Source organism: Leptopilina boulardi, unplaced genomic scaffold, assembly GCF_019393585.1.
Source record: "Leptopilina boulardi isolate dan_hultmark-lab unplaced genomic scaffold, ZJU_Lbou_2.1 LbouV2_305, whole genome shotgun sequence".
NCBI classification, from domain to species: domain Eukaryota; kingdom Metazoa; phylum Arthropoda; class Insecta; order Hymenoptera; family Figitidae; genus Leptopilina; species Leptopilina boulardi.
This window is the reverse complement of record NW_026137869.1, coordinates 457,705-476,611: the sequence shown is the minus strand read 5'-3', so window position 1 is coordinate 476,611 and position 18,907 is coordinate 457,705. Positions and strand designations below refer to the sequence as shown.

Genomic DNA, 18,907 nt, shown 5'->3' with positions numbered 1-18,907 from the left:
ACTAAAGTTGATAAATATGGTATTCCGATCGTTTCCTACCACCTACATTTTTTTCTACACTCGATTTTCTAAAAAAAACACAAAAAATTCACATTTACCCCACGCTGCTGGGCATTATTTATAGCAATAAAAATTGTTACTATTTTTTTGTTACTTGTTGTCAACTTAAGTTGATAAATATCGTATTCCGATCGTTTCCTACCCCCCTAAATTTTTTTCTACACTCGATTTTAAAAAAAAAACTAAAAATTTCAAAATTACCCCACGCTGCTGGGCATTATTTATAGCAATAAAAATTGTTACTATTTTTTTTGTTACTTGTTGTTAACTTAAGTTGATAAATATCGTATTCCGATCGTTTCCTACCACCCTAAATTTTTTTCTACACTCGATTTTATAAAAAAAATCTAAAAATTTCACATTTACCCCACGCTGCTGGGCATTATTTATAGCAATAAAAATTGTTACTATTTTTTTTGTTACTTGTTGTCAACTTAAGTTGATAAATATCGTATTCCGATCGTTTCCTACCCCCCTAAATTTTTTTCTACACTCGATTTTCTAAAAAAAATCTAAAAATTTCACATTTACCCCACGCTGCTGGGCCTTTTTTATGGCAATAAAAATTGTTACTATTTTTTTTGTTACTCCTTGGCAACTATAGTTGACAAATATCGTATTCCGATCGTTTCCTACCACCCTAAATTTTTATCTACACTCGATTTTATAAAAAAATCCCAATAATTTCACATTTACCCCACGCTGCTGGGCATTATTTATAGCAATAAAAATTGTTACTATTTTTTTTGTTACTTGTTGTTAACTTAAGTTGATAAATATCGTATTCCGATCGTTTCCTACCCCCAAAAAAAAAAAAACCCAAAAATTTCACATTTACCCCACGCTGCTGGGCCTTTTTTATGGCAATAAAAATTGTTACTATTTTTTTTGTTACTTGTTGTTAACTTAAATTGATAAATATCGTATTCTGATCGTTTCCTACCACCCTAAATTTTTTTCTACACTCGATTTTCTCAAGGAAGTTAATATGTCACGTTACATGTATTCGTTTATTTACTAATATTGGTTATTTTTATTTATACGTTTTTAGTTGAATTTAAATTTGAATTTGAATGTTGGAAATTATAAAAATGTTCCAATAATTAAAGAAACATTAAAAAACTCAATTTTTATTGAATTTTCTAAAATGAAATAGGTATTAATAGGATAAATTTCTTTTGCGTAGTAATATATAATGGAATTTGCTAAGCTATTTTGAAGTAATACCGCTTCTTTTTCCCCTCTTTTCAATTATTATGGAAATTTTGTTTCAGTTTCAAAACTATGTCTCTGTTTATGGATACAATTTCAAGTCACGCACAACACAAACTAACGATTCAACATTGGAATTGAGAAATAATAGTTAAATTATCCCCATGTCTCTTGCAGCTGTGATTTATATATATATTAATATATTTAAGTAAAATTAATGTATATATATATATATATATATTAAATTAATAAGATTTATTTTATTTTCGAATATGGAGAACTTTCCTTTATACATATGCAATGAGTAAATTTGAGAGAATTTGAGTGAGATTTGCAATTCTATTTTCAGTATATATTTATATATATAAACTCGAATTTCCTTTCTAATTCCAAAGTACTTTAAATTAGACTTGCATTTAAAAATAAGTTATTAATTGAATATTTATAAAAATTCATTTACCTTTAATTTACACTGTAATTAGTTTTTCCAATCCTACTCTATTTTAATTATTGATTTCAAAAATATTATAAAAATCATTAAAATTGAATTAATTATTTTTTACTTCGCAATAAAGGGTAAAAAAATTTTTTTTAAAAAAGAATTCAATTTTTAAATTTGATAGCAATTGTGCTGATGCATCAGCCTTTTCAAAATTGTTGGGTTCTATACTGAAATGATGCATACACATTCACATTTTGGAGATTAGCATATCGAGTAGGTAAATTCGTTTTAGTATATTTTTTTCATCGCTTGTTATCAATATATATATATATATATATATATATATATATATATATGCAAACTGTATCGCACTCGTTTTACGAATTGTCCCCATCGCATGAAATTCTCAAATTGAATGTCCATACTTTACCTTTCACAATATAGAAAAGTTTCTATATACATATAACTTTTTCAATTTAAAAAAAAAAATGCATTTATTCATTTTTATACCATTTACCATAATTAAATGGTATTGTAATTACTATTTTTCTTTTGCTATGAATTTTTCCCCTTTTGTTTTCATTATATATTGTATATAATATGAAAATCTTTTGTTAAAATATATTTAAAAAAAAAAAAAAAATTACTGTATGTGAAACAATACATTAAAAAATTTTTAAAATAAAAATAATAATAATAATAATAATAATAATAATAAGTATAAGAGAAAAGGTCAAGGAAGTGGTGAAGTTTACATGCGGAAACAAAGGAGGATGCACACTGTATAAATTTCAGTTGAACCACTAAGCCAAGTGAACATTTCACGAGTAACGTTTAATCTCACTTATACATCCGGGATAGAAACTTTCCTCCATTTACGATCTTCACACGTCAAGAAAGATCTTTGTTTCTGTTTTTTTCCCCTTTTTAGAAATCATAAATAAATCAGAAATAAAAATAACATTCATAAATAACTCACTGATCTCATGAATCCTTGAAATAATTAATCGTTCAATTATAAGGGAAAGAAAAACCCTAATAATTATTCCTTAGCAACCGTTGCTAAGGAAACAAAATTCTTAGAAACTGTTGCTAAGGAAAAAATGCCTAGCAACGGTTGCTTGGGCCCCGAAACCTTAATAATTAGAAAAATTTACCTTCATTTTGATAATAAGTAGCATCTAATTAAATCTGTATACTAATAAAAAGAATTATCTCATTAATTTTAATTTTTTTTTTATTTAATTTAATTTTTCCTTATTTTATTCAACATTTTAACGTATATATATATATATATATATATATATATATATATATATATATATATATATATAAAGATTATTGAGCCGCGTGAGTTTTAGTTTGAAAATGAATTGTATTTTCAGGGGAATTTCGATTTCAATGAATTAAAGCTTTGGATTTAGTGATGTTGCAATAGCTTCTGATAGGGGATTTTGAATGTAGGTTTTAGGAGGTTGGTTAACTAATGATAACTTTCAATTGTCGATCGAAAGGCAATGATTACACGAATCTATATATATATATATATATATAAGCTTGTGGTATCTTTATCTAGACAGATTTATGAAAAGTATATAAAAGCCTTAGGAGTATAATCCCAAGGAGAGCATTTATCTTTTAATATATAAATTATTTCTACTTTATATTTATCTATAGTTGGAAATATTATATTTTTAATAAAATGAAAATTTAATACATTTTTATTGATCATGAAACTTAAAAAAAATTTCTATATTAATATAACAAACAAACAATGTTAAGAACTTGCTAATTATTTTTCACGTATAATTAAATTACAGGATAAGAAAAATTAATAAAATACACATTCAAAAAAAAAAATTATTCTTTTATGAATATTTTTTTCATACATTTTATATTCTTAATGTCACAATGTAATAATTTTAAATTTTCACTTTGGCTGATTTTTTATTGACTTGCACCACTTAAAGTATCACTTAATCAAGATTCTAAATAATAAAATAACTACGGCTGACCGTTGCATTGACTTGTTCCACTTAAAATAAATCCATTGACTAAATTCTGATTTAAAAATAAACTTTGTCTGATTGTTTATTGACTTGTGTCACTCAAAGTATTTTTTTTAAGATTCTAGAATAATATACTGAAAATTATATTGGCTGACATTAAATTGAGTTGTTCTACTTAAAATAATTTTTAAGTTAAAATTTCAATAACAAAAATTACCTCTGCTGATCGTTCATTGACTCAAACTACTTAAAATGCTTCTTACACAAAATTCTCGATCGAAATTCACATTGTCTGACATTTAATTGACTTGCACTACTTAAAAATATCTCTTAGGCAAAGTTACAATTTAAATTATACTTTGGCTGATTGTTTGTTGATTTACACTACTTAAAAAATACTTTAATCAGAAAATTACAGATAAAAAATTACTCTGTCTGATTATTTATTGATTTACACTACTTAAAATACTTTTTACCCAAAATTTTTCATCGAAATTTACATTGTCTGACTATTAATTGACTTACACTACTTAAACATACCTTTTAGGTAAAATTACTACTTAAATTATACTTCGGCTGATTGTTCATTGACTTGTACTACTTAAAATAATTTTTAGACAAAGTTAAAGATTAAAATTCACTTGAAATTTACTCATAATACTTAAAATACTTAACAGAAATGGTGCAAGATGAAAAATTACTTTGGCTGATCATTCATTGACTCACACTACTTAAGATAGTTTTTACACAAAATTCACATTGTCTGACTATTAATTGACTTACACTATTGAAAAAAATACCTTTTTGGCAATATTGCAATTTAAATTATACCCCGACTGATCGTTTATTGACTTACACTACTTAAAAATACTATATATATAGAAAATTGGAGATAAAAAATTACTTTTCCTCATTATTTATTGACTTATAGTACTTAATATAATTATTACACAAAATTCTTGATTGAAATTCACATTGTCTGATAATTAATTGACTTGTACTACTAAAAAATACCATTTTGAAAAGATTATAATTTTAATTATACTTTGGCTGATCCTTCATTGACTTACACTATTGAAAAAAATACCTTTTTGGCAATATTGCAATTTAAATTATACTCCGACTGATCGTTTATTGACTTACACTACTTACAAATACTTTATATAGAAAATTGTAGATAAAAAATTACTTTTCCTCATTATTTATTGACTTATAGTACTTAATATAATTATTACACAAAATTCTTGATTGAAATTCACATTGTCTGATAATTAATTGACTTGTACTACTAAAAAAATACCATTTTGAAAAGATTATAATTTTAATTATACTTTGGCTGATCCTTCATTGACTTACACCACTTAAAATAATATTTAGGCAAAATTAAAGATTAAAATTCACATTGGCTGACTATTAATTGACTTACACTACTTAAAATACCTCTTAAACAATATTACAGTTTAAATTATACTTCGGCTGATCGTTTGTTGACTTACACTACTTAAAAAATACTTTTTTCAGAAAATTCCAGATAAAAAATTACTCTGCCTGATTATTTATTGATTTACACTACTTAAAATACTTTTTACACAAAATTTTTCATTGAAATTTACATTGTCTGACTATTAATTGACTTACACTACTTAAAAATACCTCTTAGGCAAAATTACTATATAAATTATACTTCGGCTTATTGTTCATTGACTCACACTACTTAAGATAGTTTTTACACAAAATTCTTGATCAAAATTCACATTGTCTGACTATTAATTGACTTACACTATTGAAAAAAATACCTTTTTGGCAATATTACAATTTAAATTATACTCCGACTGATCGTTTATTGACTTACACTACTTAAAAATACTATATATATAGAAAATTGGAGATAAAAAATTACTTTTTCTTATTATTTATTGATTTATACTACTTAAAATACTTCTTACACAAAACTCTTGATTGAAATTCACATTGGCTGATAATTAATTGACTTGTACTACTAAAAAAATACCATTTAGTAAAAAATTACAATTTTAATTATACTTTGTCTGATCCTTCATTGACTTACACCACTTAAAATAATATTTAGGCAAAATTAAAGATTAAAATTCATATTGGCTGACTATTAATTGACTTTCACTACTTAAAATACCTCTTAAAAAATATTACAATTTAAATTATACTACGGCTGATCGTTTATTGACTTAAACCACTTAAAATAATTTAAAAAAAAAAATTACAATTTGAAATTCACTTTGACTGTATTTTTTATTTTACTTACACTATTTTCTAATACTTTACACATTTGATTTTGATTAAAAAATAAGTTTTACTGACAATACATTGACTTGTTCTACTAATAATAAACTGAAATTGCTTCCCTTTAATGTAAGTACTCAATTCAGAAATAGAGAATTATTATCTAAAAGATTTTAGAGGCAAATCAAATTTCCAAATTACCTCTATGAACTGTGCAGTTAAAGTTTACTACCTGTGGAGTATCATATGTTATCAAAATCATCATAAGTTATCCATAATTATAATCATATTTAATATACTGTGAGACTATTATTCCTCAACGACTATATATATATATTTTAAAGCAAAAATTTTTTAAAAAAAATTAATGTTAATTACTCTCTTTAATAAATAAAGAATGTTTTTTTTGAATATAAAAATATTTCAATTTGTTTTCAATAATATTTTTTTTAATTGAAGAAAAAAAAATTTTTTTTTCTGTTAAATTTAAAATTTTTTTTGAAAAAAATGAATTGTTAAGTACCAATCAATCTGGTGCGACGTTTTTTTTTCTCTCTCTCTCTTCTTGAAAACGACAGATGCGTGCAATGATTATACGAACTTTGAAAAAGCCTTCGGGGGTACTTTTACAATTTTACGAGCACTCACAATGCTCGTATAGTACCTATAAAATTCTATTTTGTGGTCGAAGTTATACCATTAAAAATCTGCCTTGCTAATCGACGCATAAATGATGTTCAAATTTTTACCTCATAAATGACACACACATATATATATATATATATATATATATCATATACACTAAATATTTTACGTCGTCTTCACAGTAAATTTATTTTACACTGATATTGCAGTGATAAATGTTTGTTCTTTAATTTTTATCTAATTTTTCATTAAATTAACAAAAAAAAAAAATAATATTTTTTAATTTTGTAATTTCCAATTTTTTAAAAAAAAATTTTGTAATTTCCAATTTAAAAAAAAAAAAATGTTTTTTGAATAAAATTTTTTAAATAGAATTTTTTTAAATAAAATTTTTTTTTAAAAAAATATATTTTTTTGATATATGTTACAGGACTTTGTTACGGGTCTTAGCATACTCTCCCGTGGATCAATAGAGGAAAAACTTCGTTGGACATTTTCTTTATATGATATCAATGGAGATGGATGTATCACTAGAGAAGAAATGACGGATATTGTTACTGCAGTTTACGAATTGTTGGGAAAATTTGCGGATACTAGCCTAAATCATGAAGTAGTACGTGAAAAAGTAGATAGAATGTTTTTGGTAAGTAATTATTTTTTTACTCTCATTTTTTTAATATTTAAAAAAAAATTTAGTTTAAATGACCTTTTTTAGAAAAAAAAAATTGGTTAGAAATAATTTATTTTATTTTTATTTATACTTGAACCAAAGAATTTTTAAATAAATTTTATTTATTAATTTTTATTTTTTAATACAAATTATTTTTAGAAATGATGATTTTTTTTTTTTACAAATTAATATATAAAGAAAACGATTTATAATGACAGATTTATATAGACGAATCAATTTGTAATTGAAATCATATATTGCTATTGTATGGTTAACAATTAATTTTGAACTGGAGATATAATGAAAAGCAGACACTACGAATTTCATATGAGGAAACCGTAATTATACCAAGTTCTCGTTTCAGAATAATTACACGTATGATCGTGTTAATCTGTCAAATTCCCTTTTCGTTCTCATGGGCAAACATCAATATCCTCAAAATTGTCCAACTGTCTCGACCAATGTCGTTCAATGAATTTTCATTAAATCACAAAAAAAAAATTTCAAAATAAGAAAAAAATTAATTTTCAATTTCATATATCCGTGAAAAACAAAAACTTTATCTGAAACAGCGAAAGGTTTCTCTAAAATAGTGAAATATTTAACAATTAAAACTTTTGCTGAATAATTTCGCTGTTGCAGTTAAATTTTTTTTCCTGTGAAGAATATTTTCTTTCTTTTTTTTTTCTTTAGAAAATATTTAAAACAATTATTTAATTAATTGAAGTTGAATTATATAATGCCAGAAAAAAAAGAAGAAAAAAAAAAATACTGTCAGTTTATATCTAAAGACCCTCAGGGGACTTGGTTTCGCGTCGTGTGACCTAAACTTTATTACGATATCGAACATTTTAGTTTAAACTCCTTTCGCGTACATTTCATTATCTACAGATATTATACATTATTCAACTGAATGTTATACACTCATGACTTTAGGGCATTAATAAATTACTAATTTATCAAGTGTAAACTTAATTTAAAACTCATTTTCTCCCAAGATATTTTAATCAATTAGCGTCAGTTTAAAAATTTATTTTTTCTAATTAAAAAAAAGAATAAAAAAAAAAAATTATTTTAATAATTAAAAAATTTATTTGATTTTTCTATTTTTTTTTTTAAATAAAAACGACTAATGATTTTGTATTCAGTGTATAAAAATTAAATACTTTATTTAATAATTGTATAAATATGAAAAATTTATTTTGTAATTAATGACATTTAATTAAAATAATTAACTTTGTAATTAATTTTTGGCCATTCATTTAAAATTGAAATGAATTGCATGCAAATAAGGATAATCGTATAAATTTTTGGTAAATAATAAATTTTTGAAAGCATAAAACTGATGTTTTATATAAAGATCAAAATTTGCAATTTTGATTATATAAATCACGTTTCAAATGGTCAACAATATATATACATATATATATCTACTTGATTGAACTTATTAACATATCAATTATTGTTGGACTTTGTTTTCCAATATGTGTTCTAATAATTTCACTTTCTATCAGAAATAATTTATTACAAATCTAAAATATATAATTTCAAACAACTTTAAATGCAAAACAACAATTTTTATTTTAAAAAATTCATTTAATTAGAATCCCGTCCGATTACACTGATTGTATGAATTCATTTCCCTAAGATAAGAGAAACGTGCTTAAAATAATGATATTTTTCTCCTCCATAGATTGTAAATACATAGCCTGATTTTTTTTTTATCTCCAACGATTTTTTAATTCTTGGGGGGAATTATGAAAAAAAAAAAATAGATTTTATTTTATTATTCTATAAAGTATATTTTTTATTTATTCTTTTCTAATTCAATTTTTATTATCTTTTATTATATTTTGTTACTTTTTTTCTATAATTTGATTTTTATTATTATGGAAATTATTTTTCTTTTATTATTGAAATTTTTTTTTTATCCTTTCTCATTATTCTTATTCTCTTAAATTTTTTTTTCCCTTTTCATTATTTTCCTTATTATTTTGTGATTATATTTTCCTTCTATATAAATATAAATAAAAATTATTTTATTATTAAATAAAACGATTTTTATTTATATTTATTTTGAAATAAATTATTTTACATTTTATATAATAGAAATCAGAATAAAAAAAATTAGAAAAAATATTAATTCACCAAAAAAAAAAAAAAAAATGTTTCTTTACGACTCAAATAAAATTAATTAAGATTGAAATTTTGTTTTTTAGTTTTATTTTGCGACAAATAAAACGAAATGGATTTTATTGGAATTTTCTTTTTTGTTTGTTCTCGTTTCCTGTTGCATAAATTTTCATATTTCCGATTTCTATAATATACATATATTGAAATGAATTCAGAAAATGTTATATATTCTTTCTTCGATATGCTCGTGTGCATTAAAATCAATAAACTTTTATATTATCAACGATTCTAATTTATTTGACAAAATATAAAAATCGGTAACATTTGGCAAATTTCTATTTTTTTTTTTTTTTATTTCCACAGAAACTGATGTTTTTATTCCGCGCATATAAATGATAGTTCATCATTGTCAGAATTTTTTTTTTTTTTTTGTGCACAACTTGCGCAGACAAGAATGAATCTACATTTTATTCGAGATCATATGCTTGATCCGTGCGGCTCATTCCCAACATTAATTAATCTAATGCATACTATTTTTCACAAAACTTATCTTTTTTGATTAAAAAAAGAAAAAAAGAAAAAAATTGTGAGCTCTCTTAAACCTTGATAAAATATAGCAGAAAATTAATTTATTTACGGAAAACAGAAATATTTCCATGGATTATTATTTTATAGAATTGTTTTTAATTTTTTTTTTAGATAGCATTTTTTTATAAAATAATTTTTTTTTATTGTAAATTAAATATTAATCCGTTTTTTAAATTAGTATTAATTAAATGTTATTTCAGTAATTAAAATTATATTACTATTAAAAACTAATTCTTGCTGTAATTGAATTTAAAAATCAAAAATTTTGAAATAAAATTTTATTTTCCTAAAAAAAGAAAGAAAATTTAATAAAATTTCATCAAAACAAAAAATATATATATATAAAATGAACTTCGCAAATGATATCAAATTTTATACGTGGCGCACAAGTCGAGAAAAAGGTTTTTTGATCAAAACATATTGGTGGTATCTTCTTCTCTATAGTGCAAATATATACTGGATAAAAAGTATAAAATGTCTCTCCTTAGCTTGAAAAATTCCTTTTTACAAACATCAGAGAGATCTCGAAAAAAGAAAATTCTCACAAAAAAAAATCACATATGTACGTAATTTCCAGTTTGAGATTATTTATTTGAAATTCGAATCCAGATATTTTACATAAAAAAAGTGTTGGCAAAAAAATGAATAAATATAAAACGTGATATCTTTTGTTTTGGCAATATTTTTAAAAAATATACACTTTTTTTTTTTTAATTCTTTTTCATGTTAATTTCTATAAAGCTCTTTCTGTGTGTACCATTTTTTTCGTTACTAACCGGATATTTTTAAACGCTCGTATTTTTTTTTATTTTTTTTTTATTTGAGTAAATAAATAACAATGAATCTTGTTACTTCATATGGAAAATATATCCTAGTCTCTCTCTCTCTCTCTCTACATATAAATAAAACAAAAAATGCATTCTACCTGACATTATTATTCGTTACAATTTTTTTTTTTTTTTTATATATGAAAAAAGTGAAAATATTTTACAGAAAGAATCAATCATTACTAATTAATTGTCTTTTGCAATAACTTGAAAGCTGAACGTGCTCATCAAGCGTATAAAATGCACATTTATATGGATGCTCCTACGAGCTTTAATTAAAAACCAAGTAGCACGATCCGCGCTAATCTGGATTATTTTATATATACTATATATACATAGGGAATGCGCTCTATTGCTCATAAAAACCACAATTTCAGAAGAGATGTTACTTCTTTTTTTTTTTTTTTTTAAATGAAGTAAAAATTACCTTTATTTTATTAACATAAATAATTTACTTCAAAAAAAAATTGTTTTTTTCCACTATTCATTTTTAATATCAAAATTTTTTTATTTAAAAAATAATTTACATTTTAAAAATTTTTATATTTTGATAAAAAATTTCTATTTTTTTTTTATAAATGAGAAAATAATTGAAAAAATTTTTTTAAATTCTAAATTGATTTTTATTTAAAATGTGATAAAATTTTATTTGATTTTATTTTTTTCAGATTTGTTATAACGAAGCCTTTACACACACGTTGTTTTGTAACAGTTTTAATGAAATTGCTCCTGGCTCAATGATGATGAACCCAGTGCCTGCGAAATCTATGCTTTCAATTAACCCTCAAGCGTTCACTCACCTTCTCCACTTTAAACCTCAATTCTAAAGTCGATCATCGACACCACTATGCACTACTGTGCAATATTTATTTTCTAATAAAATCCACATCAATCTAATCACTAATTAATTTTTTTTTTGTATATTCAGGCAAAAAAAGAATTTAAACAATTCAATTAATTTTTGTTTGAGAGAAGTCACTAATTCAAATTGAAAAAAATTTCCTCTATCAAATTTAAAAAATGTCTCCTTTGGCCCAATTGGTTAGAGTAGTGAAAAACATTCTCTGTTCGATTCCTGTTGAATTAAAAATAAATTAATTAATTATAATTAAAAAATAATTTTAAATGATAAAAAATACTAATAAATACTGAAAAATAAAAAAATTAATTATAAAAATAATTAATAATAATTTGTCATTTCGCAGAAAATGGATGGAAACAAAGATGGTGTTGTAACACTTTCCGAATTCCTAGAGGCATGTCGAGCTGATCCTGATATTTCTACCAATATAGCGGCCTTTGATACGGCTTTCTGACACTCGATACGATCTCTTAACACGCCATATGGACTTGAAAAAAGTCCCTTTTTATTGCCAAACGGAAATTGATATAAATACCATTCGAATTTTTTGCGGATGTGTGCAAAAAAAAAAAAGAAAATAAAACTTCCGACATTTGACGTTTCTAAGACAGTTTGTGAATTTTTCACACACAACCATTTGCTCCAGTTTCCAGAAATGAAACAAAAAAAAAAAAAAAAAGAAAAGGAGAATGTTGTAATTTGACAAAGAGAACAGAAAAAGAAGTGTTGTAGAAGAAGCTCAACTATCGACACCTGCCATTGTTCCCGTGGAAAATAGTACATCGTTAAAAGAAAATATCTCGTTTATGATTTAAAAAAAAAAAACAAAAAACAAGCATTTTATTTCAAATTTTCAATATTGAGGTTTTTTTTTATACGAATTTAATGAATGGAAAATATAAAATACTTTTAATCAAAATATTAAAACTTACATTTCACTTTTTTTTAATTTCAAACCAGTAAAGCATCAAATTTTTTCATATTTGTAATTATAAAAAAAAAAGAAAACCTCAAAAAATAAAATGTAAATTTAAAAAAAAAGAAATTTGATCGCCTCTTTTTGTAGTTGATTTAATCATAAAGATAGTGGAAGTAAATTAAATTTCAAACGATATATACGTCCGACAACAATATTTAATTTTACTAAAAAAAGTTTTTTTTAAAAAAAAAACACAGTGCCAAACAATAGCTTTGTGTTGAATAATATTTGAAAATAAAAAGAAATAAAACGAGCATCATTAAACGTTAGTATTTTATAGCCATAATTTAGCTTAAAGTGAAAATGCAAGTACTGAACATTTTTATTGCGCGTCTGTTTTTTTTTTCCAAATATTTTCTCATATTTTCATTTTATAATGTATATTAACAATGACACCAGAGGCTTTTTGTCGGCCACTTTACATTCAATGCGGCTAATTATAGACAAATACTTTTTACAAAAAAAAAAAAAAAAAAAATAATATGTGGAAAATGGTGTCGATATATAGAAATATTTTCAAAATAAATATAAATATATATATTTCAAATAATAACTTATTCGATGCTCAGTGATTATTAAATGATAGTGTCAATGATTCTCTTCAGAAATCAAAAAAATATTTTACTATTTTTTTCGTTGAAAATGAAATTATTTTTTTAATTAAATTAAATCATTTTCATTAAGTAGTTTTTTAAAGTAATGCCTAAGTTCAATTTAATTTAAAAATTGATGGAAATTTCCAAAATTTCCACTCAAATTCGAAAATTCGATGAAAAAAAAAGAGATAAAAAATATTAAATTGGAAAATAAAGTCGTTATAAATTATTTTTATTCAAAAACTTGTATATTTTTATCTGATAATAGAAAAATATGACTTTGACGTTAAATAAAATTTGTATAGACAGAGAAATAATATATAAATATATAAATAGTTATTCTCAGACGTAAGTGAGAAAGTAAATATATATTATGAATGCACGACGATTCGAATGTTTAGAAAATAATAATTATTTTAAATTCTCGTTAAGTAGCTTCGAAAGCCGACGAAGAATTTTGTGGATTGTTGTATCTATATAGTGAGTAAAAAAACATGATGCAAAGTATATTTATTTTTGTGACAATTAGGGCACATTAAGCTTAGTCTTAAAAAAAAAAAATTCACGCTGCTAATAAGAGAAAAAAAAATTCCTCATTTATTCTTTTCTTTTCTAATTAAAAATATTCATTAACTAAACTTTTTATGATATAATTTTTCTATTATTTTTATTTATAATATAAATATGAAAATTTTTTTTTTAAATTTTTAATAAAAATTGAAATTTCGATTATTAGCAACGTTGCGTAATATTAATATAATACGTATATATATATAAGTTAAATGTAAAAATTGAGATAAACATCGAATGTTGTCTCATATCAAGTCGATCACTACCACATGTCTTTGAAGTTTTTCCGTATAATATAAATGTAAAAAAAAATGAAAATTATTAAGAGAAAAGAGTCAGGAAAGGCCCCCAAAAAAGTACTATTTAGATAAATATAAATCTTCGAATCCCTTTGGAAAAAAATCTAATTTAGTGATAAAGAAGCAAAAAAAAAAAATTAGATTCTACTTCTACTCTATATAAAAGAAAACAAAAAAATCTATCGCCCAATCTATTGTGCATGTATTGTACCTGTAGCACCAGCAGTAAAATGTCTATAGTAGAAAACTATTTCAAAAAAAAAAAAAATGGTACCACAAATTTATTCTAATATAAATTGTTCTATCTTTATATATCTCTCTCTTAGAACAGCCCTGGTCCAAATAACAAAGAGCAAAACTAATAAAAAAAAAAAAGAAAAAAAAATATAAATAATTTAATTTCTCATTCTTCGTAATCGGAATACTAAAAAAAAAGTAGAAAAAATAAAATATATTTAGACAAGAGAAAAGAATAATATAGAATTGGAAAAAAAGTTGATTAAATAAAAAATTAGTCTTTCTTTTGCTGGTACTTTTGCAATAAACTGTTTTTTTTTATCTGAAAAAAGAATATAATATAAATACACAACTAAAATAAAAAAAACAATTTAAAGGAACAAAAAATCATTCGGATTTTACTGATTTTTTTCCTCTGCATAGAATTCAAAATGATTTTCTTAAACTTTTAAAATAAGCAGATTTTATCACATTTTTTTTCAATTCTCATTTACAAGTTAAACTGTTTTTAAACATGTAATTTCTCTGTATATATTTGTTTTAAACAAAAACTTTGAATCTGCATATTTAAAGGGTACTAGAGACGTCGTTGTTATCCTTAAAGTTTCGTTTCAAAACTTGTTTCCACGAGAGACATAGACGATAAATATATATATGTATATGTGTGTATAGTAAAATATTATACTTCGCGAAAGAATTGAATCAAAACTTTTGAGTTGCTCTTTACATATATATATACTATATACATACGGAATATCCGTATTTATATGTTCGCATATCTATCTATTGATGACTATTGTATAAAAAAAAATCTCTTAGTGGTAATATCTATCTTTAACTTTGAAAAAAAAAATTCTTTTTCTCCAAGGGACTACCTATTTTCAAAAAAAATATAGAAATGCAAGGGAAACATTAAACAAGTCGAATTACTTCAATGAAAATAATTCTTTAGAAATGTGAATATTTGTTATTTTGCAAAAAAAAAAGAGAATTTTCTTTAATTAACAAAATTATTAATTTCGAGAAACAATAAAATTTGTAATATAATTATAATTTATATTGATTTAAATTACAAAACAATAAATTATAATTTTCAAAGCTAAATTTAATTCTATTTTTCAATAAATTGAAATTATAATTAATTATAAATTTTTTATTATAGTACTAATTTTTCTTTTTTTGTTATTCACATCTCTATTTTTCAATGAACTAAATCGTCTTGACTATAAGAAAAGCAGTAAAGAATTTTTCAACTCGCAATAATATGAAAAAAAAAATCTGCAAATTTATATAATAATAAATAAAAATTTTTGGTCGGGCTGTGCTTGTAATGGCTGACAGATGGTCCAATCATAGACTATGTATATGTAATAACAAAAGAGAATTATAGAATTTACAAAGAAAGAAAAAAGTATAAATTAAAATAAAAATAAAAATAGTTTAACAATAACAAATAAATACCTCACGGCATTTGAGATCAGGATCTTTGACTCTTGATTCAAAAAAAAAAAATAAAATCCACTTTATATTGCAAAAAAAAAAGAAAAGAAAAAACATATTAATTTTAAATAACATCGAATCGCAAAAAATTCGTTGTTTTTTTTCAAAAATTACTCAGAAGCCGTTTGGTTATCACGAGTTTAAAAAATAAAATTAAAAAAAGCGCAAATCGATACGTTAATTGTATAACGGATTTTAAATAATGATAATATCCACATGGCGATATATTTTCAATGTAAGTCGACGATGTATTATTGTATAATGTATAAATTCCCCTATAACAACTCGTCGAGGCCATAATGGAAACGGGATTTACCGGCAAAGCTCGTTTTTTTTTTTTTTTTTTTTTTGTATTTTTAATTACCGTGCACATAAAAAGTGTTATTTATCCGTTAAAATTTAAAGAGAAAATACATTTTTAAACATCATCCGGGAAAAATCGTTTCCGTGTTCCATTGAACGGGTGTGTTTGAATGTTGATTGTTAAATGTTAGAATATAGTCAATACGATACGAAAATTCACATATTTAAATTATATGACGTTTTCAATTTTATTATTAAAAACTATTAATTGTACCGTTTTGAAAATTTTTCTATTAGAAAACTATTTTTGAATATTTCGATAATAAATTAATTTTTTCAAAGTAAAAATAAAAAAAGAAAGAAAAGGAATAAAGTTTTGAAGAAAAAAAATATTTCATGATTAAAAATAATTTTTTTTTAAAATTATTATTGTACAATAATACATAAAAATCTACAATTGCTTTGGTTTTTTGAAACTATTTACTAAATCACACAATAATTAAAACTAAAATTTTATTTTTAAATTTATTCTAACTTGCAAAATTTATAATTCAAAATTACCCTTTATTTATTAATGATAATGAAAATAAATTATTATTTCCTGCTTGAATGTATATCCAATTTTGGCCTCAACTCAATTACCGAATTAAGCAATGAAAAAAAAAAAAAAATAATAAATCCCCCATATTTTCTTCACATGGAAATTATAAAATCGAAGCTTTCTTTAGAAAAAAGAGAAAATAAAGAAAAGCGTAACGAATCTATTTTTATTGCAATAATTATTTCCACACAACTTTAAAATATCGTACAAAAATCCTCCTCACCAATATACAATAATTAAGAGTGTCTTTTAGAGGCATTTTTGTGAAATCCCAAAGTTCTGAGGGCCGTCGTAGTGGCTGTATACTAAATATATATATATATTATTGTACGATATTTCGAAAATAAAAATCGCGCGCGCGAAAAAAGGGAGAGAGAAAGAGAAAGAGAGAGAAAAAGAGAAAAAAAATATATATAATACTGTCATATGTCATATTATATCAATATTAAACTGATAGTGTAAAAGACCGATAATTTATGCAAACAGAAAGATTATATGTCATATTATGTATACAAATCATAAATTTGTTTGTTATAATAATTATAATACAGGTGTTTGCTGTAATTTGTGTAAAGTTACAGTAAGTGTTATAGTGATAGATTACAATATATAAATATATAAATAATTATAAAAGAAACCTGTATTAAAATTATAAATAGACTAAGTATAAAAAAGAAATTTTTGATTTGTACCAAAATAAATGTGAACCAAAAACAAAATTGTTTATAATCAAAAGGGATAGACAATTTTTTGTATTTGTTTTTATTAAATATTTTTAATACAAATGTGATTTAAAAAAAAAACAAAAAAAATGTGATTTCAATTTTCTATTTATTAGTTTCATGAAAAAAAAAAAATTATGTAATTATTTAGTTTTCAAAAATTTTCAAAATATATCAAATATATTCGATTATTATTATATTAATCGAATATATAAAAATCAAGTGCCAAAGATGTGTAAAAATGAAATATTTAAATATAATAAAAGGCAAAAAAACAACAAAAATGTCTATCCCTTAAGCTTATATCATTTGTTTTTCAATATAGCTCTTTAAAATGGCACAGAACAAAAGCAAAATCAATAACAAAAAAAAATAAAATAGCATTTCATGAAAAATGTCAAATGACTTGCATTGCAATGCTCTTTATAAAGATTTAATTTTCAATTTCTATAATTAATTAATAATAAAATCAACATCTAAATGAAAATTTTATCTTATCTTCAAATTGACTATTATTTAAAGTGATTTAAAAAAAAGACAATAAGTTATTTACTTCAATTCATATTCCTAATTAATATGAAAATAATTTCTAAAAATTATCTTTTCTAAATCTTAATTGAAAATATTTTCGAAAATTCAGTTTACTCAGAAAAAAAAAATTCATGAAAACCTGCCAATTGGCTCAATTTCAAATTTAAAACCATTTTTTTTTTTTGTCGAAAGAAGAATAATTTTAAGATTGTATAGTAGAAAGCACACTTTTCAAAAGTGGAAACAAAATATAATAAACCAGAGCGAAAAAAAAAATATTTCGCGTAAAAGCAAATCTGCTGTGATTTATTCATGCGTTTTTCACTTATTGTTGTTATTGTTTGTTTTTGTTTTGTTGTGTGACTAAATTATTGCAGTCACTGCCGTCGCTTGTCTGCCGCCAACGAAAAAAAAAATCGCTTTTGTGCTTTAAACGCCTAATTATTATTGAAAATGCCTCAAGGAGACATCCTTGATGTATGAAGATATCATATCAACATAATCTCATAAAATTTTATAATTTGCACATATTCTAAGAATTGTAGCTTCTTTTTGGAAAATAATTTCATTAAATAATAATTATGCTGCAGCAGTGGCATTCTCTGAAAAAGAAAAATCATCTTAATTTTTTTTTTTGAAAGCCTATAATAGCTTTGTGATTATTATATTATATTAACGGATTCTTTAACTTGGTATATAATACGTGCGATTATGTAACTGTTTTATAAAATAAACAGATAATTAATGTTTCTCAGACTAATTTCTTTTGAAAAATATCCATTTAATTTAGTTTATTTTCTTTATAATCAAAAAGGAATATGATTATGAGTAAATATTAAAAAAATTTCTTCTTGTGTAAAAA

General features: G+C 23.1%; 1 protein-coding gene across 1 annotated transcript in view; it reads left to right on the top strand.

Moving 5' to 3' along the window:
* The window catches only part of LOC127283037 (Kv channel-interacting protein 4-like), a 46,761-nt gene extending 27,967 nt beyond the window's left edge, over window positions 1-18,794 (top strand). Inside the window, exons 6-7 of the mRNA XM_051307690.1 lie at window positions 7,058-7,270; window positions 12,051-18,794. Coding sequence (XP_051163647.1) covers window positions 7,058-7,270; window positions 12,051-12,161 — 324 coding nt within the window. The 3' untranslated portion in view covers window positions 12,162-18,794. The remainder of the gene's footprint in view (window positions 1-7,057; window positions 7,271-12,050) is intronic.
* The last annotated feature ends 113 nt before the right edge of the window (window positions 18,795-18,907 follow it).